This window comes from Mytilus edulis, chromosome 7 (assembly GCF_963676685.1).
Source record: "Mytilus edulis chromosome 7, xbMytEdul2.2, whole genome shotgun sequence".
Lineage (NCBI taxonomy): Eukaryota > Metazoa > Mollusca > Bivalvia > Mytilida > Mytilidae > Mytilus > Mytilus edulis.
Genome location: NC_092350.1, coordinates 4,445,666 through 4,470,260, shown reverse-complemented (window position 1 = coordinate 4,470,260; position 24,595 = coordinate 4,445,666). Strand labels below are relative to the sequence as shown.

Genomic DNA, 24,595 nt, shown 5'->3' with positions numbered 1-24,595 from the left:
TCCTAATGGATTAATTTACGATGTCAGTATAGGTGTTGAAATCCTTAAAGTCAGCGCATATAAAACAAAACTGATTCCATGATATCAATTAGATTTGTATATTTCTATTTTGCTCTGTACTTTGATTTTAATGTTTTAGTGGCCTTCCAAAGAATTAAAACTATACTACATATAATAATTATCTTTTATTTAGTTATATTGTGAGGTTGTGGACTGTAAACTTACAGACATACAGTCAATAGTTTTAAGTTTTTTATCAGATATATTTCCATATCTACACTAGATACCCTATATATCAAGGTTGGTGTTTTAAAGATGAAGTGACGGTAGTATGTATACACTTGGCATATCGTTTTATTTTGAATTCTGGTTATATTCCGTCTCATTGTAAATAAGTTGTCAATGATAATTAATAACATGCACCTATACATTGTACCAATCTTAAAACAGGGGAGATGTCAATGTATTGCTGCCTATAAGATTACTTCACCAAAGACAAAATTAATAATGTTAAAATATAAGTGCCTGTCCAAAGTCCGGAACCTGTAATTATATGGTTGTCGTTTGTTTATGTGTTACATATTGTTTTTCGTTCATTTTTTTTTATATAAATAAGACCGTTAGTTTTCTCGTTTGAATTGTTTTACATTGTCATTTCGGGGCCCTTTATAGCTGACTATGCGGTTTGGGATTTGCTCAGTGTTGAAAGCCGTACAGTGACCTATAGTTGTTAATTTCTGTGTCATTTTGGTCTCTTGTGGAGAGTTGTCTCATTGGCAATCATACCATCTCTTCTTTTTATATATTCTTATAACTCTTTTTCTAACTATTACAAATACAAATTGCATTAAAAAAAACACTCAGAAGCAATCGTAAGGCTGATTAAAATCATTACGAGAATATCAAAAAAATATATTGCTAATTAAAACGGCTAAATCTGTAAAAATACGATGCTCGGTGTTAACATATATAATTAAGATAAGTTCCGAAAACCGCAGTCTGGTCGTGGCATCAAAGTTGGCACCCGTAATAAAAAAAAAACAAATTACCCGTCTCCTCATTTTTAACTTTCTTTCTTTTGTTGTTATATTTCATATATTTACTTTTTAAATCGGTTAATACAGGGGTATAAACATTGTATTGTAAAACGTGTCACAGAGGGGCTTAGTACACACAATGCAGGATTTTAGTTGAAAAGATTTGGTGAAAATCATACTGAGCCCTGCACTGACATCTTTTGTTTACGATCAACACCTCGCAAGAAAAAGGTTGGCTCTCGAGATGTTAAACCTCAAGGTATATATGCCATGTGACCTAGCTGATCTAGAATTCAACGAAACCCATGCAAGGTCGTCATACCTCGTATACATTTTATCGGAACGAAATATTTTTACGTAGAAGTTGTATTTTGAATTTTTCTACATAGGAAGGTTGACTTTAATTTCCTATGTCTAGTATAATAGTCTAAATACAAATCCGTGATTCATCGTCGTCTGTACTGAATGTGTCCTTGTTATAACTTATTATGAACAATGTAGTCAAACCAAACGTTCACTTTTTAGAAATTGTTAAACAATAAAGTTGCGACATCATGTAGTCAAAACTGTGGAAACAATGAATTTTCTGTAGTTCAGAAGATATATCTGAAATCAAATATATTTTCATCTTTAAAAAGTCTTCAATTTCATGGTTCCTTACAACTTTGATTTTGTTGTGTCGGTGAATGTAATCGTTGTGTCGGTGAATGTAATCGTTGTGTCGGTGAATGTAATCGTTGAGTCGGTGAATGTAATTGTTGTGTCAGTGAATGTAATCGTTGTGTGGGTGAATGTAATCGTTGTGTCGGTGAATGTAATCGTTGTGCCGCCTCTCTTGATACGTATATATTAACTCGGATAGTGTGTTCCTTTAGCAGGAGTTCCAATTTTATCTTTCGTCCCACCATAATTACAAATCATCGAATTTCACCCAAAATTTATCAATTTCAAAGTCACCAGACAGTCATAAAGACCAACATTGACCAACATCCGGTTTTATATGAGAGTCATATCGCTCAATTTTACTATTTGTTTTAATAATCGTATGTATTCTAACTAGTTTTATATAGAAATTGTTTTACAGTCTCTCATAATTCTTAATAGAATGGTACTTGTATTTTATATTTGTATATTGTCTGTTTTATATTGTGTATATACTCTGGATGTACTGTATATTTATGTATTGTCTGTTTTATATTGTGTATATACTCTGTATGTACTGTATATTTATGTATTGTCTGTTTTATATTGTGTATATACTCTGTATGTACTGTATATTTATGTATTGTCTGTTTTATATTGTGTATATACTCTGTATGTACTGTATATTTATGTATTGTCTGTTTTATATTGTGTATATACTCTGTATGTACTGTATATTTATGTATTGTCTGTTTTATATTGTGTATATACTCTGTATGTACTGTATATTTATGTATTGTCTGTTTTATAGTGTGTATATACTCTGTATGTACTGTATATTTATGTATTGTCTGTTTTATATTGTGTATATACTCTGTATGTACTGTATATTTATGTATTGCAAGTAGTGAGACTTTAATAAAATATTGAATCTGAATCTGTCTTATTATTCTGATAATAACTTTGTCCCTTTCTTTACGCAACAGTTGTGTCAGTCCATGCACGATCTATGATGTCTAATTGCATCCTTTTATATTCAAATTGTTTTGTTGTAAGGTGTTTAGGGAATTATCTAATTAATTTGAAACTTGTAAGTTTTTTTGTTTCGAGTATTGATATTGAGCTGTTGCGAGGAACGATCAATATTGATTAAGACAAGATCATATAAGTCATACTTTTAGTTCGTTTGTCTAAGGCAATGACACTGGGAAGAAATATTTTCCCTTCGTTTCATTTAGAATTATTTATACTTTAGGTGCCAGGATATTCATTCTATCATACTAACTTTTGTCAGATTATTTATTTTCGCTTTTTGTCACATAAGTTATTTCATTTATAAAATTCCAACTCCTCCCATGAAGACCATGCATCCGTTTACCGTAATAATTATTATTAATTATAGACGTTCTGTTACAGCATGCCGACGGGTATAGCAGACGCTACTTTTCTTAAAGTTTGTGTTTCATTATAAAAATTATAAAAATGCCGTTTTAATTTCACGATCTTATAAACTTATTATTTGATTCAGTTCATTTGCTTAGCCATTAATACAATATTTTTCCAATGGTAATGATTGTTCATCTACAAGCTTTTACTCTATTAAATGAAATTATTTTTTTCTTTGTAATTTTAGTGATTAAAAAAATCATTTAATTTATAAGAGGCATTAATTTACGGTTTAAGAGGTCAAGTTTTTTCATTCCTTAGCTATGAAAGGATAATATTTATGATATAGATTGTCAAGATCAAGTGGTTGGTGAGATTTAAGATGTCGTGTTGGAAACGGAACAAAGCCCGCTCTTCATTTAATGTGGTATTGTTTATAGAAAGACTAAGCTGCGTAAACAGTTAACCGCCGAGACCTTCAAGCTGTTGATACTGCCGAGACATTAAAACGTCGTCCTTCTTGTTTTGTGCTGAATTGAAAACAACAACACTCCTGAACAATGCCTAGTGATTCATGTATTGTCTAAATGAACAGACTAATATTCAAATTAAAGGTCAACAAGAGGTTAAAAGAGATTCTGGACTTATAACTGGACAACTCACTTTTTGTCAGTGTATTGTAACAAACGGATGTCGAATTGATATGGGTATTTTAGAGGGCACTTTTTGTCTGTTCGGGTTTTAGACGGCGCTTTTTTGTCTGTATGAATTGTTGAAATGTTACAATTTGTTAGACATATATACATTTCCTAAGAAGTTTTTTAACAAAGAAAAGTCATCTGATGTATACGAAGTAAAACAATTTTAAGTGTCCCTCCTACATGTTTTATTTTAATAGTGAGTTCCTGCTTCAAAAGTTGCACCGTGTACCAACGTAGCTTTTTAAACTGAACCAAACGGATAAATGCTTGACGGGCTAACTTTGTTGATTACGCATCTGTCAAAAATAATGATAATCAGAGACGGATGTAGAGGGGGCCCGCCCCCTCCTCTTTTCTTGAAAATATTGGTTGCTTATATAGAGAATCACTGTAGCATGACCTAAGCGGGGCAGTCAGTAGGCCCCCACTTATGAAAATTTCTGGATCCGCCACTGATAATGTTTCTGTAGACATGTAAAAAAGTAAATAAAGTACCTTATTTCAATCTGAACCTTACAATGTATAATTAATATGTTATTCATTACAACAAAATAAGTTAATATGAAGCATTTTAAAATTGATATGCTACATGTACCTTGCTTTGCATACCAATACATGTAAGATGTCTGATTTTTGTTTATTTTTGTCTAAAACATTTCATTACATACATGTATCAGGATTGGTGAATTATTATAATTACACCTACGCCTACGCTCCTATATATCTCCTTAATACATTATAATTATAGGTTAAAAAGATCTTGGTATAAGTAGTAACAACAGGATATTTACACTTTCAAGAGGTCTCGGTTATATAGAAAGGAAACATTCGTCAAACATAGGACTTAGACATGGATTTAGTTCTCTCACCTGTAGACAGGGATTAATTGTGTCTTACCTGTACAGGTGCAAATTAACGACATGCTTATTGTTTGAAACGGATTCTGTCAGTTAATATAAAACAAAGAACTGACCCATCAAATCTACGTGTAGACCTTAGGAGACCAATGAAATGTAATTTTATACCAAATATATGACACTTTTATGTAAAAGAATTAAGTTCTTTGTATATATCAGTTTACCCGTTGAACTATTGAAACCCCCTGCTTTCTGTTTGAGTTTTATCCATAACTTTATACCCTAAACAATACATCAATCCAGAATGAAATTGTCACGGTTGTGCGCTGCGGTTAACATAAATTTGTGGTTTTAAGTACGATTAGTTTATAAAATCAACACTATAGTTAGGATGATCGATGACTATGCCTCACATAGAGTGCGGTGCTTTATATTCACTTAAATTGACAAAATTAATGTCATAGATCTTACAAATTACCGCAATGATTACACAAATGATTATTAGTATTTTACAACATGTAGCCACTATATGTGTTTACAACATGTTGCCTCAATATGAGGTCTGAGGAGGTGAAGTCATGTGGTGTTGTTGTTGTTTTTTTTATTATTAAAAAGAGAATACATGAGTGGCGGATGAAAGATTCGAAAAAAGAACGGTCGTATTTTTGCAAGATAGTAAAATAGCAACGAGCGTATGGAGGCACTTTTCTCTCTCTATTGTATGCCCCAACAAATGTTAAGAGGGAAATCTTCCTCATTCGTGAAAAAATATAATCATTTACGGTCACGCCATATCATAGGCAGTGCCTTAACTTTTATACACACGACGAACCTTCGCCATTATAGTAAAATTTGTTTAGTAACTTCCTTATAAGCAGTAACTTGCTATTTCAGACTAATTTATATCGTGTGAACTTTCCTAAGTTTTAGATAATCCCCGTTGATAACCTTTATACAATAAATCTGACCCTTTAATTGACTATATTTACACCAAGTTTTCCTAATTCGATGGTGTATATCAATTTAAAAAGAAAGAAGCTTTCCAAATGTCGGACCCCATGCACACTAAAAAATCACAAATTATTATTTACATAGCGGAAGCCTATATTTTACAAACGAAAACAAACTAGATGTCAATGTTAATTTGTCATGCAGGTCTATGCTTACAGCCATAGCAGGGGGCCATATTTAGATACGTTTTCTCACTGATTATCTGATAAATGTATCACACTTTACTCTCCGTTGTTCAATTTACAATGCGATTATGCAATAAAATGTTTGTACAATAATTGAAGTTTGAATTAAATTGTCATAAAAAAAGAATGATTCATGCATAATGTTGTAGGTTTTTTCTAACGTTCGGTTGACACTATTTTTTTTAAAACTGTAAATGCTAATACTTTATCCTGTTTATAATCATGTCAGTTTCATGTTAAAAACCACTTTACACCAGTTATTATATGAACACTCTTTTTTTTTTGAAGTCGATGTTTATTATAATAATTTATTAAGTGTTTTCGAATGGTAAATTTTATAAAATTTAGTCTGCAATAATTGATTCAGACCAATTTATTCTGCAATAATTGATGAGGAATAATTTGTAAGATACAGTTACTGATTGCCGAGAACCTGCACCGTTCCTTAGCCTTGACATACAACCTGATACCATCTAATAAAAATACCACAAATCATCAATAATGATGCACTTCCTCATCTCCAAGTACAATTTACCTCCCTTGAAGAAGTTAAGTATATTGCCCTTAGAATAATAAGTCTTGCTTTTGTTTGTGTGCTTGTATATATAAAAAGAAGATGTGGTATGACTGCCAATGAGACAATTCTCCACAAGAGACCAAATGGCACAGTTTTTTACTTGCTTTTCGATACCGAAAGTACTCTGTCATCGAACCTTTCGTTGTGTCTATTGTCTTTTTGTTCGTTGTTTTTTTAGCTTCATGTCGATGATGAGTGAAAGCCATTTGGAACTATTTTTACTTTTTTTTTGTTATGCTGTGTTGTTATATCACTGTCTCATGATGAGGATTCAGCCTCAATACACGTTTAACCCTATAACATCCTATATAAGCATGTCTCATGGCTGATTTTGTTTCACAATTGAAGGACAAAATGATTTGTTCATGCGCGTTCACAAAATAGTGTTTTACAATAATCTAATCAAGAACCCATAAAGGGCATCATTTTACAACAATATGATTGGCTAATACCATACTATAACGTTATGCACAGGATCAGAGCCTAACACAGCATGTGTCTTACATTACTATTATATCAAATATATAAAAGAGACATACGTTCAGATTGCCGGTGTTTGAACTTTCTAATATATTTTCGAAAATTAGCATAGATTTATAGGAAAATTTTAATATTGACACACTTTATACATATTTTTTCCCAAAAGTAAAGTTTATTTTAACAAGTTAATTGGCGGAAATGGCTGGACCAGTCAAACACAATAATGATCAATGGAATATATTGGCAGCGCACATTATACTGTAATTTAGAATGAATTTAATTGCAATAAATGGTTATAAACATATAAAGGTCATGACCTAACTGTTTGATCTAATAAATGATGTTGTTTATGCAATGAAAATGACAACCAATTACGAAATGTTACAAAAGATTTGTACACGAACACCATTTGCCAATGAACACTGCGGGGCTACAAGATAGCTGTTGAAGAATGTAGGTTTTTGGCAGTGTTGAGACTTTGATTTACTGTACGTTAACAGTTTCACTTTGTTTAATTGTCATTTCACAGATTCGATTAGTTGCTAGCTACATGTCGTTCAATCAAGTTGAATCATTTCATTACTTTGAATATTACAAACAAGTTATCTGACTGAACGTAACTCTTTAGAATCGCAGATACTTTGTAACGATATGGCAGTTGCGAATAAAGAAGTCATTTTATACCAGGGGGATATGAAAACATTTACAACGCAAGAATTTGCATTTATTTCGTTATTTTATTATTGCGTTCTAATTTTTTTGATAAAATCCCCCTCCCCTCGGAAGGTGTATTTAGCGATCATGTATAAGAATGTAAAACGTTGAAGGGAATTTCTTCTGTATAGGACAACAAGAATGACTGGCATTGTTAGTATTATAAATGATGAAATGTTGTAGGTATGTTATATAATCATGTAGTAATTATAAGTGACAAAACTGTATAATATAACTGCATACTCTATGTAACAAATCTACACTTTTGTTTTCATCAGTAGCTTGCTAATTCACATTTTTGGTTTTTCTTTAGTTCTCCTAAACGAACGTAATAAGGCTTAATATATAGCCCACTGATACTTGATTAAGGAAATTCGAAATGAAAAGAGTTTATATATATACTTCTAAGACACGACACAAACAACGTTATCCTTTAATGTAATGGGCTTTTTTTTCTGTTTTTTTTTTTAAATGTTGTACGTATGAACGTATATTAGAATAGAAAACAAAGAGAGAAAAAAAAAAAGAAACGATCTCAGCGGTTATCATAAATGATTGTTTATTAAAATGATTCAAAGCATTTATGTGGCAGTTATTAGTTGTTGAATAAAACAAAAAAGAAAAACAATTATCCTAATAGGAATATAATTATTATGGGTTACTTATAAACTCAATAACTACATTTAAGTTGTCTTTGTGAAAAATGTGACTACAGACGATTTCAGTTCTGTTAACAACGTTTCCCACAGATTTACCTTCAATGAGGACATAAAAAGCCCAAAATGTGGTAAAATGCGTATAGAAACAGTAATCAAACAGGCTTATTTTTATCAATGGCAGCTATAGGAATGGCAACTATATATGAATCAAATACTTGCATGGCAGTGTTTACTAAAGAAAAAGCAGTTCAATTAAATAAAAGACAAGAATACATATTAAAATGAAATTTCTGTTTTTTCTTACCTTTTGGAAGTGGTGTTGGAAGCTGGCGTAGACCCTGACAGATCATACTACGTCCTGTGGTCTCTGAGCCAGAATCCTGCTGATAATTTATATCTAAAGACGTCTTGGTATACCAGGGTTCATCACTTGCCCAGTCTGAAAACAAATCCCTTGGGCCTCTAGAATTTAATGTTACACACTGACACTGTGATGGACAATCCCCCCAGTCGCTATCCCGGGTATAACGTCTAGGGTAGGTACTGTATCCGAAGACAATAGGTATGATAAGCGCTAAAATGCAACGTTGTAATTCCATTTTAAATATACAGTTTAAATTTATGTCCATGAAAAATTCAGACTATATTAATTACATCTAATTTAATTCCCAGTTAATATGCAAATAATTTATATGTTATCAATAAAGTATACACATCTTCCCATATCGACACTGAGAAGGCTGATACAACATTAATTTCTGTCTAGTTAGACCCTCTCATATATATCGGAAGCGAACCTTGTTCCGAATGTCAATCATACTATCAAGCGCACGCTTGATCGAGTCCAGTATATATATTTTACCTAACGTAGGCGACAACCACTCTTCGTATAGTTCATTCATAGATTTAAAGAAATATATCTGCAATGTTTTTACCTGTATAGTTTTAAAAACACGACAGATTTTAAATATTTTTTTTATCAAATAGGTCGAGATATAAGTGTCCTTATTGAAATTAGTGGTCGACAATGAACGAGTAAATATCCCGTAACATTGAGAAACTTAATATTTACTTAAACGATCAAACACAATCTTATTTAAAACATGACCGATATTTTTTTCTATGAATGTATTTTACATAGATTTTATGAATGAAGTACGGTTTGTATACAGTTTATTACAGTGGGATTTACAAGCTTACGAAGACTTTTCAACATATAAATCATTAGTTTTATCAAGGGTACTAAGATAAAAGTATATAGTGTTATCAGCCTTTTATGGACAATTCTAAACCACATTTTATTTTGAAGGTAGATTACCTACACATCCCAGGAAAATTATATATAAAAATGTTTTACGTTGTAAAAATTAATCCAAGTGCACACTGAGTATAAGAATAAGCCATTTTGTTAACAAATCGAATTGGCGAAATTTCTCAGGACAGCATTGCGTTTTATTCTGCATTTGTGTAGTCTCGAATTGTTTAAAGTCTGTTAAGCCCCAGTCCCACTAGACCACGATCGCACCACGCTCACCGCGATCTAAAATAAATTCAGATCGTGGTGAGGTCGCAGTATGAGCGGCATGAAAATGTAAATTTTCGTTTCAATCACGTTGTTTCTACGTCCTCGTTACGATTCTACAACGATCCCGCTACGATTTAGGTTGGTCCCCTCCGTAAAACATTCAGTATGCCTTCGGAATATACAAATATTAAGTATTGTCAAGAATTTCAATAACGGCCGGGAAACAGACTAGCTACGATTATACCACGTTCTCACTACGCTTATTCTGCGACCTCACTACGATTATCACGATCTTTCTACGCTCATCACGTCCTCACTACGACCATACCACGATTCATCCGATTGCAACACGATCTTACCACGCTTCTACTGCGATTATAGCACGCGCTTACCACGATCATACTACGAGCATAACACGTTCATACCGCGATATTACTTCGCTCCCAGTAAAAACGTCAATATCGTGTTCCATATATATAAATACTGTATCATTCCTTCTATTTCTCATTGATACGTAGAGTTCCTCGAAAACAACCCAGTCATGCTACCAAAATCTACGTAAATGTAAGGGTAGAGGTAGAGACAGAGGGAGATCTGATAGTAACGAATCTTGATCCAGAAGATATATGTCGGACCGACCAATACAACCTGAATCACAACTTATTGCTGTTCCATCAAGATCAAATGACGATGCTTCAGTGAACGATAGTAGGGGTGACACAGATGTGTCAAGAATGATTGAGCCGTTGGCGATAAAGGACAAGAGGTCCAAATAACATACAGACAAACAAAACCTGGAGAGCTTTTATAAATTTTATATGACAATGACAATGAGCATGATGATCGTAGTATGATCGTAAGAACAGCGTGATGAGGACGGCATGGGCGTACTAAAATCGTACTATGGTCTTGAACAGCGTGGTATAAGCGTGGTATAAACGTGGTATAGTCATCGTTGAAGCGTGCTTGTGTCGCGGTAAGAACGTGATGGTCGTAGTAAAGTCGCTGTGAGATCGTAGCACAGTCTCCCCGAATAGAATCGCGCTTTTGCTACGCTGTCGCTACGATGGTACAGTGACCTTTGCGATCTTACCACGACCTTACTGCGCTCTCACTACGCTTCTACTACGACCGGATTTCTCCACGACCGCACCACAATTGTTTTGAACATGTTCAAAGTTGGCCAAGCTCTCACGATCACGAAGACCTTACCACGACCGTACTACGACCTTACTGCGATCTGCATGCACGATCGCACTACGATCGTCAAAATTTTCATTTTTTTCACAGATCGTAGTGCGACCGTGGCCTAGTGGGACTGCGGTATTACACAGTCATGTGTTGACAACGACATTTCTATTTTTGTTTGATAAATTGTTGTTTTCTTTTTGTTTCATTAAGATTCGGTCTGTTGCTGTATAATACTATTGTATACGATGAGCTGACAAAAAAGATCAATTACACTCTAGTGATAACGCGTAAAACGAATTTTGATTTCCATTTTCCCTTTTGCTGGCTTATTTAGTTTCTACTATTTAGTGTGAATCGACTTTAAGATTTTACTTAAGAACTATTTTATTGTTTAGTTTAAACATATTTATTTATAGTGGTTGGGACACAAGTTATTTGTTTAGGGGACAGCTGCATGATGTCTCCGGGTGCGGGAGTATTGCTGCAGTCAAGACCCATTGGGTGCCTTTAGTTGTTGTCTGCTCTATGATTGGGTTGTTGTCTCTTTGACACATTCCCCATTCCCCATTTCCATTTTCAATTTTATTACAACTTGTTTTAATCCCTTTTCACTTTGCGGGTGCGAGTGCTGCCTTGTAGCAGCATTAGCCGCTCTTTTTCGAAAACTGATGTTTAGAAACAGTATTTGCATAGTAAAGTGTTTTATATTTTAAAGCGTTTTTAGCTTTCTTGTTGGCGTTTGCTCCACGTCTTATTTGTTAATATTTGGGTGTTACAATACCATTTACGCAAACAATGATCAGTATAAATAAATAAAATTGAAAATGGAAATGGGGAATGTGTCAAAGAGACAACAACCCGACCATAGAAAAAACAACAGTTATTTTAAATGTTTATTGATTTAACACAATAAGATGGTGGAGGTGAACGTGACATCAGAAATGGAATCAAATTCGTCCTCTTCGTTGATACACCCATTCCCAAGCACTGAATCCATGTCAAACATCTTCATGTTGGTATATCTAATTCTATGTATTTGTATGTTTAAGTATAGATAAGTGCATCTTTAAGCATATATTTTCTGACTAATAACAGAAGAGCTGGGTGTCCTCTCACCTCGTCTGACTAATAACAGAAGAGCTGGGTGTCCTCTCACCTCGTCTGACTAATAACAGAAGAGCTGGGTGTCCTCTCACCTCGTCTGACTAATAACAGAAGAGCTGGGTGTCCTCTCACCTCGTCTGACTAATAACAGAAGAGCTGGGTGTCCTCTCACCTCGTCTGACTAATAACAGAAGAGCTGGGTGTCCTCTCACCTCGTCTGACTAATAACAGAAGAGCTGGGTGTCCTCTCACCTCGTCTGACTAATAACAGAAGAGCTGGGTGTCCTCTCACCTCGTCTGACTAATAACAGAAGAGCTGGGTGTCCTCTCACCTCGTCTGACTAATAACAGAAGAGCTGGGTGTCCTCTCACCTCGTCTGACTAATAACAGAAGAGCTGGGTGTCCTCTCACCTCGTCTGACTAATAACAGAAGAGCTGGGTGTCCTCTCACCTCGTCTGACTAATAACAGAAGAGCTGGGTGTCCTCTCACCTCTTCTGACTAATAACAGAAGAGCTGGGTGTCCTCTCACCTCGTCTGACTAATAACAGAAGAGCTGGGTGTCCTCTCATCTCTTCTGCTATTAAAGAACAAGAACATGAAGTAAGATGAAAGGCTTTGATATGATTTGAGTACGAAACAACCAACGCCTTCTATTTATTCAAACTACAAAAGTGTCAACAAACGCATTTATATGCAAATACATGTGCAAAAATGTAGTTCTAATTTATTTTTTACGAATCTGCTTTATATACTAATTGTTACATATCACCTTATGCCAATCAGTCGCTGAGTACTATATGGGTAAGTATCACATGACCTTATCCTGTACAATAGGATAGTATGACACTATAGACGACAGTATGTCCTTACATTCAATACGATACAGAAAATGTAGCTAGTACTAGAACCGAACAAGGTAAACAAATCAAGAAGTGTAGATCCAAATAGTGGACAGACTGTGGATAGCACAGTGTCGAACAGACTGTGGATAGAACAGTGTCGAACAGACTGTGGATAGAACAGTGTCGAACAGACTGAGGATAGAACAGTGTCGAACAGACTGTGGATAGAACAGTGTCGAACAGACTGTGGATAGAACAGTGTCGAACAGACTGGAAAGAACTGTGTCGAACAGACTGTGGATAGAACCGTGTCGAGCAGACTGTGGATAGAACAGTGTTGAACAGACTGTGGATAGAACGGTGTCGAACAGACTGTGTTACAAAACCGTTTGTTTTCCCGTTTGAATGGTTTTACACTAGTGATTTTGAGGCTCTTCATAGCTTGCTGTTCGGTGCAAAGGCAGTACTTGCCTATGATGGCTTTTCTTTTACAAATTGTGACTTGGAAAGAGAGTTGACTCATTTGCACTCATACTACATCTTCTTATAATGTCTAGATATGTTAACTGTGATCACGTTTTTACTAACTCCGAATTGCGTATAAAAAAATCTAGTAAACTGTAATTTGGAAATTTCCGTAATGACAAAAGATAAAGTAGGGTGTAGATAATTGAAATGAAAAACAAAGTACTTAAATCTCTTGAGTGGGAACATATTGGTCTACAATGTTTAAACAGGGATAAAGTCTACATGTTCAATCTATATATCTTTATCATTTCCATTTGGTTTAAAATACTGTTTAGTACAAAAAGACTTCCTGTAATTTAAGAACTGCATTATCTTGTTTATAAGTTATCTAGCACGTGACAATAAAGAATGGATTCTGAATACGACGTGTATAATTCTCGTAAAAGCATAAGAAGAAAACTGACTCCATTTTTGTTGTTGGGATGTACAAGTTAGCTGCCACTCCCACTCAGCGTTTTTTTGTTAGAGGAACTTCTCTATTTGAATCCATTTAATGGGTGAAGCCTTTTTCAACTGATTTTTATAGTTTTTCCCCGTCTCTTTCTATATATATATATGTGCCTGTTCCAAAGCAGGAGCCTGTAAATCGGTGATTTTCGTTTATTGCCGTGTTATATATTTGTTTTCTTGTTTGAATTGTTTTACATTTGTCATTTCGGGACCTTTTATAGCTGACTATCCGGTTTTGGCTTTGCACATTGTTTAGGCTATATCTGAGTGTGAAAAAAAACACACACACGGGATATATATCGCAACATTAAACGTCAGTACAATAAGAAGAAAAAAATCTTAATTACAAATAAGCAGGATATGGGGTAATCCTGTATTCTCAATTCTCACATAATATTTGGTTGTAAAAAAATATGATATATAATTGTGTAGAAGTGCGAATCAACGTCTGCTTAGCAATAGTTAATAAACGTACTTCCACGAACAAAAACACTCCTCTAAAGCTAGGATTCCGGACTGTTTAGTGATTGGAACCTGTCTATTGTTGAAGACCATGTGTTGACCTCTTATTGTCATTTGCGTTTGTTGTTTGGTGACTATTGCATTGACGTACACTTCACACCTTCTTGAAAGATTAACTTTATTTTATAAGCTTTTAAACAACCTGTGATATTTGTCAACAATGTTAATCCTAATGCATTCTCCTAAATCAGTAAAATGGTTTACCCAAGAGCATGCTTAAATAAGGATTTAATCTAGGAGTGGGTTTACAGAACAAAAAATAAAGGAAGTACAATTAAAAGATACTAGAACACACCCGCGAAATCGCGGTCATTTAGAGCTTAGTTGACAGTATGTAAACTGGTGTTTGGAAGAATTTTGAAAAAGATTTTATGTCTAGAGAATATTAAGAAAGGTATCAAAATTCATAGGTACTTGGAGACAGGTTAATTTTTTAAAGCCCTCTCCCTTTTTTCCAATGTCCGGTTTTTTAAATTTTGTTTTCTGTTTAATAAATTCTATTATTTTCGCGTTTCTATATACTGTGAACATACGTATACTATAAATATAGTGTATTTGCCATAAACTATCGGCAATTTCATGTTTCGTCACCACTACGATAACTGCTGTATTATATAGAGTCTATATCAACGCGAAAAGTACTGTCCTGTCCCAGAGTACTCTTATGAAAAGTATTTGAAATTTTAAAACCGGATGTCTTGTATGACTTAAAAGTTAGTCTGATGACGAAAACAATATCCGGACGCCTTTATTTTCGTTTTTCTCCCAAAATAACATAAACTTAATAGGCATAAGAATAGATTACAAATGCGGCTATGCATGGTACCTATTAAACACAGAGGCATGATGATTAATTTATTGTGGAAGGAATAGAAGCTACACACACAATGAGGTCTTCTCGTTTAATAGTATAGATTTATTGTGGAAGGAAGAGAAGCGACACACACAATGAGGTCTTCTCGTTTAATAGAATAGATACAGAAATTTATAGTTTGTACCCCCATCCAGATCCTCAAAATTGCCCACGAAACCACATATGTGTATATTTGTACCATATTTCTAAAATGTGACAGGTCTGCAAGTATTGCATGCAGACAGGAGCCAAGGACAAGTAACTCTGCTTAAAGTAAGAGGTATATATGAGATTCAAGGACACAAGCGTATGGAAATATTCAATGCTACAGCATTGCGATATTTGCTGTAAACTATTAATTTTATAACGATATAAGTGTAGACTTTTTTACTCAAGCATCATAGGGCTTAAAGATTGACTACATAATCAAGTTAGTTTAAATATTTGTTTTTTAAAGCTCACATAAAAGTAGTGCAAACATTCACGGCTGCACTCATATTTTGGTGCTTACATTAACGTATACAAGTAGATGTAAAGAGTATACGTCAATATCACACAGTTCACATTACAAATCCAGAGTATGAATGAATATTCGCTGGGTTGACATTTGTGATTTATGCAGAATATTTTTTTTTAATTTTTCAATGAAAGTTTGTGGGGCTGTTAAAGTCCCAACTTATAAATCACCGAATTTATCGGGTATAAGATAAAACATACAATGTTATCTGAATTGCGTAAGAATTTAAAGGATGAATTCAGTAACTAACAGGAAAGTTGATAAGTCATAGATTATTATGTATTGTCATATTTGAAAGAAAACAAATTAAATTGTCTTTCAAATTTGTACAATATAATACCGACATATGGTATTTGTCATAAGTGACTGATGCGACAAAAACTAATTAGATTGGCGTGTAAAAACGATTGGCCTAAAAAAATGCACATATAAATGATATGATCCTGCACTTTAATATTTACACATCTAACAAGTTCCAAATTATATGCACTTTTGTGCACATAAAGATAATAGGGTCTAACATGTGTTTTTGTCTCCCTGGTTTAACTGTTTGTCCCCAGGCAGCTTATTTGTTATAATCAGCTATAATTGACAAAATCATAAGGATTCAAATACTATTATTTGCAATTCACGCTGAAAGCAACATGAAGTCAGCAGTCTGCATGAATTCAGTGGTTGTCGTTTGTTGCTGTGATGTATGTTTGTTTTTCGTTCATTATTTTGTATGTATATATTAGGCCGTTAGTTTTCTCGTTTGTATTTTTTACATTTGTCATTTCGGGGCCTTTTGTGGTTGACTATGCGGTATAATAATAATAATAATAATAATACTTTATTCAGAAGCAATACAGCTTATAGAATATACAATTTTACAATATTTTGTATCAGTGAAATATAAATACAATAAATATAGAAGACTATTCAAAACAGTGTGGTCCTGGCCATTGATTGACGACCTAAATTATCCCATTGACTGGGACAGATTAGGTGAACGTTTGTCGGTAACAACCACTGCTCACTGTGTACTTGTTAAAGACACTGAATCTGTGGGGTCACCAAAGGTTCTCAACACCTAAATAAAGCAATTCGAAAAACGAATCCGGAATAATACAATGTGTTGATTTATATCAATAATATAAATCAAAACATAAAGGTTATTCCTGAATAATTTTTCGAATTCTTTTATTATTAGAGGCGTTAAGAACCTTTGGTGACCCCACAGTTTAAATTCAATAATAAGTAAGAAGTGAGCAATGGTCGTTACAGACAAACGTTCACCTAATCTGTCCCAGTCAATGGGATACTTTAGATCGTCAATCAATGGCCAGGACCACACTGTTTTGAATATGATTCTACACAATACATGTATGGCGGAGAATGAAAATAAATTCATATGATAAATAACTACATATTACGAATTTTTTCAATATTAAACAAAAAAACATACGCTTTGCTCATTGTTGAAGGTCGTACGGTGTCTACATCTGTTGATTTCTGTGTCATTTTGTCTATTGTGGCGAGTTTCTCATTGGCAATCACCATAATTATATACCATATCATCTGTTTATATCAGTGTGGAGGGATGGCAGATCTTCAGGAGTATGATTTCACTGTATACATTCCTTATGGCCGTTGAAGTCCGTACCTTGACCTATAATTGTTTACTTTTGTAAATTGTTACTTGGATGGAGAGTTGTCGCATTGGCACTTATACCACATCTTCCTATATCTATTAAATAAAAAAAAATATATTGGGTATACAGCAACAAAACAATAACAAAAATCAAACAATTAAACTAAAGGTTTACATTTTGTTTTATGTACAACAGTTACTATGATTGAACATTATCATTACGACTTGTGAATGAAGGACAGTTTTGATTTAATTCTCAATTCTCCTGATTTTAATATAAATCACCGAAATAACAACGGGTAAAAAGAAAAGTATCAAATATAAGCAGTTCAGAAAATCAACACAGCTGAAGATTGAACCGATTTGAAGATTAAGCAGTTACAGAAGACATTCCATAACAAACAAGACCAAGCAAAAGTACAAAAATAGCACAACCAAGAAGGAAGGTAGAACAGGCGTGGTTAAAGCTTCTGCAATAATTATATAAAATGGATTCCCAACAAACAAAGTACATATAAGATACTACATATAAGGGGTTATATTGTGACCTTATTTATGACGTACTTGGTACTTGTATGAAAAGACATTATGAATGATAAAGAGCTTTAAGGACATAAGAGGTTATCTATCATGATATATAATAAAGAAACTCTCACGTCCAAAGTAACTTTATATGAACAGTGATTTACATTGTATTTACTTGTCATATCATTGATAAAATACTTCGGAAACCATCCTTACTACTCGGAACAAGGCTTAGTATACATACCCTTCAACTTTTTTCAGTTGATCCGATTCAAAATTGACAGATTGTACAATTACTAGTGGTTAAAAATATCCTTTTAATATCGTAAAAAAGAAATTATATATTCACGAGCACATTATCACCAAGGTGTAAAATATATAATTACATCAAATATAAATACGGGATAGGTCTTGTTTCTTGTAAGTATATTTGTTACATACTATTGAAGAAAATGCCCATTTATCCTACGACAATATTTAATAATATATAACCTTGCATAATATAAAATATTACAAATGATCCGTATTCAACTCCTACAACTTTTCATGGCTTCACAAGTATTATACGGTTCATCTTTATCTTAGGCTTATATTGTGGTGAAAATAAGGAGATGGTGCATGATTTCCATTGAGATTAGTTTTCATGAGAGACAAACTGACGTATTAAAAAGTCACCTTTAACAATGAGCAAAATTCTTACCTCATAAAAAGCATAAAAGGTTTCGACATGACAAGTGCAAAACTTTTTTTGTGCGCACACATTTTAATTACTAGTATACTGATGAGTTTTTATTTTTCGTTTGGTGTCTTCTACCTCGTTGTTAATCTCTATTGGAACTATCAAACCTAAACGTTTAGTTTCTACCTTGTTGTTAATCTCTATTGGAACTATTAGACCTAAATCTCTATTGGAACTATCAGACCTAAATCTCTATTGGAACTATCAGACCTAAACGTTAAGTTAATCTCTATTGGAACTATCAGACCTAAATCTCTATTGGAACTATCAGACCTAAATCTCTATTGGAACTATCAGACCTAAACGTTTAGTTAATCTCTATTGGAACTATCAAACCTAAATCTCTATTGGAACTATCAAACCTAAACGTTTAGTTAATCTCTATTGGAACTATCAGACCTAAATCTCTATTGGAACTATCAAACCTAAAAGTTTAGTTAATCTCTATTGGAACTATCAGACCTAAATCTCTATTGGAACTATCAAACCTAAACGTTTAGTTAATCTCTATTGGAACTATCAGACCTAAATCTCTATTGGAACTATCAGACCTAAACGTTTAGTTAATCTCTATTGGAACTATCAGACCTAAACGTTTAGTTTTTACCTCGTTGTTAATCTCTATTGGAACTATCAGACCTAAACGTTTAGTGTTTACCTCATTGTTAATCTCTATTGGAACTATCAAACCTAAACGTTTAGTTAATCTCTATTGGAACTATCAGACCTAAATCTCTATTGGAACTATCAAAGCTAAACGTTTAGTTAATCTCTATTGGAACTATCAGACCTAAATCTCTATTGGAACTATCAGACCTAAACGTTTAGTTTTTACCTCGTTGTTAATCTCTATTGGAACTATCAAACCTAAACGTTTAGTTAATCTCTATTGGAACTATCAGACCTAAATCTCTATTGGAACTATCAAACCTAAACGTTTAGTTAATCTCTATTGGAACTATCAGACCTAAATCTCTATTGGAACTATCAGACCTAAACTTTTAGTTTCTACCTCGTTGTTAATCTCTATTGGAACTATCAAACCTAAACGTTTAGTTAATCTCTATTGGAACTATCAGACCTAAATCTCTATTGGAACTATCAAACCTAAACGTTTAGTTAATCTCTATTAGAACTATCAGACCTAAATCTCTATTGGAACTATCAGACCTAAACTTTTAGTTTCTACCTCGTTGTTAATCTCTATTGGAACTATCAAACCTAAACGTTTAGTCTTTACCTCGTTGTTAATCTCTATTGGAACTATCAGACCTAAACGTTTAGTTAATCTCTATAGGAACTATCAAACCTAAACGTTTAGTCTTTACCTCGTTGTTAATCTCTATTGGAACTATCAGACCTAAACTTTTAGTTTTTACCTCGTTGTTAATCTCTATTGGAACTATCAAACCTAAACGTTTAGTCAATCTCTATTGGAACTATCAGACCTAAATCTCTATTGGAACTATCAGACCTAAACGTTTAGTTTTTAACTCCTTGTTAATCTCTATAGGAACTATCAAACCTAAACGTTTAGTTTTTACCTCGTTGTTAATCTCTATTGGAACTATCAGACCTAAACGTTTAGTTTTTACATCGTTGTTAATCTCTATAGGAACTATCAGACCTAAACTTTTAGTTTTTACCTCGTTGTTACTCTCTATTGGAACTATCAAACCTAAACGTTTAGTTAATCTCTATTGGAACTATCAGACCTAAATCTCTATTGGAACTATCAGACCTAAACGTTTAGTTTTTACCTCGTTGTTAATCTCTATTGGAACTATTAGACCTAAACGTTTAGTTTTTGCCTCGTTGTTAATCTCTATAGGAACTATCAGACCTAAACGTTTAGTTTCTACATCGTTTTTAATCTCTATTGGAACTATCAAACCTAAACGTTTGGTGTCTTCTACCTCGTTGTTAATCTCTTTTGGAACTATCAAACCTAAACGTTTAGTTTTTACCTCGTTTTTAATCTCTATTGGAACTATCAAACCTAAACGTTTAGTTTTTACCTCGTTTTTAATCTCTATTGGAACTATCAAACCTAAACGTTTAGTTTTTACCTCGTTTTTAATCTCTATTGGAACTATCAAACCAAAACGTGTAGTTTTTACCTCGTTGTTAATCGCTATTGGAACTATCAAACCTAAAAGTTTAGTTTTTACCTCGTTTTTAATCTCTATTGGAACTATCAAACCTAAACGTTTAGTTTTTACCTCGTTGTTAATCTCTATTGGAACTATCAGACCTAAACGTTTAGTTTTTACCTCGTTTTTAATCTCTATTGGAACTATCAAACCTAAAAGTTTAGTTTTTACCTCGTTGTTACTCTCTATTGGAACTATCAGACCTAAACGTTTAGTTAATCTCTATAGGAACTATCAGACCTAAATCTCTATTGGAACTATCAGACCTAAATCTCTATTGGAACTATCAAACCTAAACTTTTAGTCTTACCTCGTTGTTAATCTCTATTGGAACTATCAAACCTAAACGTTTAGTTTTTAACTCGTTGTTACTCTTTATTGGAACTATCAAACCTAAACGTTTAGTTAATCTCTATTGGAACTATCAGACCTAAACGTTTAGTTTTTACTTCGTTGTTAATCTCTATTGGAACTATCAGACCTAAACGTTTAGTTTTTACTTCGTTGTTAATCTCTATTGGAACTATCAGACCTAAACGTTTAGTTTTTACTTCGTTGTTAATCTCTATTGGAACTATCAGACCTAAACGTTTAGTTTTTACCTCGTTGTTAATCTCTATTGGAACTATCAAACCTAAACGTTTAGTTTTTACCTCGTTGTTAATCTCTATTGGAACTATCAAACCTAAACGTTTAGTTTTTACCTCGTTGTTAATCTCTATTGGAACTATTAGACCTAAACGTTTAGTTTTTAACTCGTTGTTAATCTCTATTGGAACTATCAAACCTAAACGTTTAGTTTCTACCTCGTTGTTAATCTCTATTGGAACTATCAAACCTAAACGTTTAGTTAATCTCTATTGGAACTATCAAACCTAAACGTTTAGTTTTTACCTCGTTGTTAATCTCTATTGGAACTATCAGACCTAAACGTTTAGTTTCTACCTCGTTGTTAATCTCTATTGGAACTATCAAACCTAAACGTTTAGTTTCTACCTCGTTGTTAATCTCTATTGGAACTATCAGACCTAAACGTTTAGTTTTTACATCGTTGTTAATCTCTATTGGAACTATCAAACCTAAACGTTTAGTTTCTACCTCGTTGTTAATCTCTATTGGAACTATCAGACCTAAACGTTTAGTTTCTACCTCGTTGTTAATCTCTATTGGAACTATCAAACCTCAACGTTTAGTTAATCTCTATTGGAACTATCAGACCTAAACGTTTAGTTTCTACCTCGTTGTTAATCTCTATAGGAACTATCAAACCTAAACGTTTAGTCTTTACCTCGTTGTTAATCTCTATTGGAACTATCAAACCTAAACGTTTAGTTTTTAACTCGTTGTTAATCTCTATTGGAACTATCAAACCTAAACGTTTAGTTTCTACCTCGTTGTTAATCTCTATTGGAACTATTAGACCTAAATCTCTATTGGAACTATCAAACCTAAACATTTAGTTTTTACCTCATTGTTAATCTCTATAGGAACTATCAAACCTAAACGTTTAGTTTTTACATCGTTGTTAATCTCTATTGGAACTATCAGACCTAAACGTTTAGTTAATCTCTATTGGAACTATCAAACCTAAAAGTTTAGTTTTTGCCTCGTTGTTAATCTCTATAGGAACTATCAGACCTAAACGTTTAGTTTTTACATCGTTGTTAATCTCTATAGGAACTATCAGACCTAAACTTTTAGTCTTACCTCGTTGTTAATCTCTATTGGAACTATTAGACCTAAACGTTTAGTTTCTACCTCGTTGTTAATCTCTATTGGAACTATCAGACCTAAACGTTTAGTTAATCTCTATTGGAACTATCAAACCTAAAAGTTTAGTTTTTGCCTCGTTGTTAATTTCTATAGGAACTATCAGACCTAAACGTTTAGTTTTTACATCGTTGTTAATCTCTATAGGAACTATCAGACCTAAACTTTTAGTTTTTACATCGTTGTTAATCTCTATTGGAACTATCAGACCTAAACGTTTAGTTTCTACCTCGTTGTTAATCTCTATTGGAACTATCAGACCTAAACGTTTAGTTTCTACCTCGTTGTTAATCTCTATTGGAACTATCAGACCTAAACGTTTAGTTAATCTCTATTGGAACTATCAAACCTAAAAGTTTAGTTTTTGCCTCGTTGTTAATCTCTATAGGAACTATCAGACCTAAACGTTTAGTTTTTACATCGTTGTTAATCTCTATAGGAACTATCAGACCTAAACTTTTAGTCTTACCTCGTTGTTAATCTCTATTGGAACTATCAAACCTAAACGTTTAGTCTTTACCTCGTTGTTAATCTCTATTGGAACTATCAAACCTAAACTTTTAGTTTTTACATCGTTGTTAATCTCTATTGGAACTATCAGACCTACACGTTTAGTTTCTACCTCGTTGTTAATCTCTATTGGAACTATCAGACCTAAACGTTTAGTTAATCTCTATTGGAACTATCAAACCTAAAAGTTTAGTTTTTGCCTCGTTGTTAATCTCTATAGGAACTATCAGACCTAAACGTTTAGTTTTTACATCGTTGTTAATCTCTATAGGAACTATCAGACCTAAACTTTTAGTCTTACCTCGTTGTTAATCTCTATTGGAACTATCAAACCTAAACGTTTAGTTTTTGCCTCGTTGTTAATCTCTATTGGAACTATCAAACCTAAACGTTTAGTTAATCTCTATTGGAACTATCAGACCTAAATCTCTATTGGAACTATCAAACCTAAACGTTTAGTTGATCTCTATTGGAACTATCAGACCTAAATCTCTATTGGAACTATCAGACCTAAACGTTTAGTTTTTATCTCGTTGTTAATCTCTATTGGAACTATCAGACCTAAACGTTTAGTTAATCTCTATTGGAACTATCAAACCTAAACGTTTAGTCTTTACCTCGTTGTTAATCTCTATTGGAACTATCAAACCTAAACGTTTAGTTTCTACCTCGTTGTTAATCTCTATTGGAACTATCAAACCTCAACGTTTAGTTTCTACCTCGTTGTTAATCTCTATTGGAACTATCAAACCTAAACGTTTAGTCTTTACCTCGTTGTTAATCTCTATAGGAACTATCAGACCTAAACGTTTAGTTTTTACCTCGTTGTTAATCTCTATTGGAACTATCAGACCTAAACGTTTAGTCTTTACCTCGTTGTTAATCTCTATTGGAACTATCAGACCTAAACGTTTAGTTTTTGCCTCGTTGTTAATCTCTATTGGAACTATCAAACCTAAACGTTTAGTTTTTACCTCGTTGTTAATCTCTATTGGAACTATTAGACCTAAACGTTTAGTTTTTGCCTCGTTGTTAATCTCTATTGGAACTATCAAACCTAAACGTTTAGTTAATCTCTATTGGAACTATCAGACCTAAATCTCTATTGGAACTATTAGACCTAAACGTTTAGTTTTTACCTCGTTGTTAATCTCTATTGGAACTATCAAACCTAAACGTTTAGTTTTTACCTCGTTGTTAATCTCTATTGGAACTATCAAACCTAAACGTTTAGTTTTTACCTCGTTGTTAATCACTATTGGAACTATTAGACCTAAACGTTTAGTTTTTACCTCGTTGTTAATCTCTATTGGAACTATCAAACCTAAACGTTTAGTTTTTACATCGTTGTTAATCTCTATTGGAACTATCAAACCTAAACGTTTAGTTTCTACCTCGTTGTTAATCTCTATTGGAACTATTAGACCTAAACGTTTAGTTAATCTCTATTGGAACTATCAAACCTAAACGTTTAGTTTTTA

At 33.3% G+C, this 24,595-nt stretch overlaps 1 protein-coding gene across 1 annotated transcript in view; it reads right to left on the bottom strand.

The window, feature by feature from the left end:
- Positions 1-9,154, bottom strand: part of LOC139529766 (slit homolog 2 protein-like) — a 28,179-nt gene extending 19,025 nt beyond the window's left edge. The window contains exon 1 of the mRNA XM_071325643.1: positions 8,554-9,154. Within this exon, the coding sequence (XP_071181744.1) occupies positions 8,554-8,878 (325 nt within the window). The 5' untranslated portion in view covers positions 8,879-9,154. The remainder of the gene's footprint in view (positions 1-8,553) is intronic.
- Positions 9,155-24,595: the final 15,441 nt, after the last annotated feature.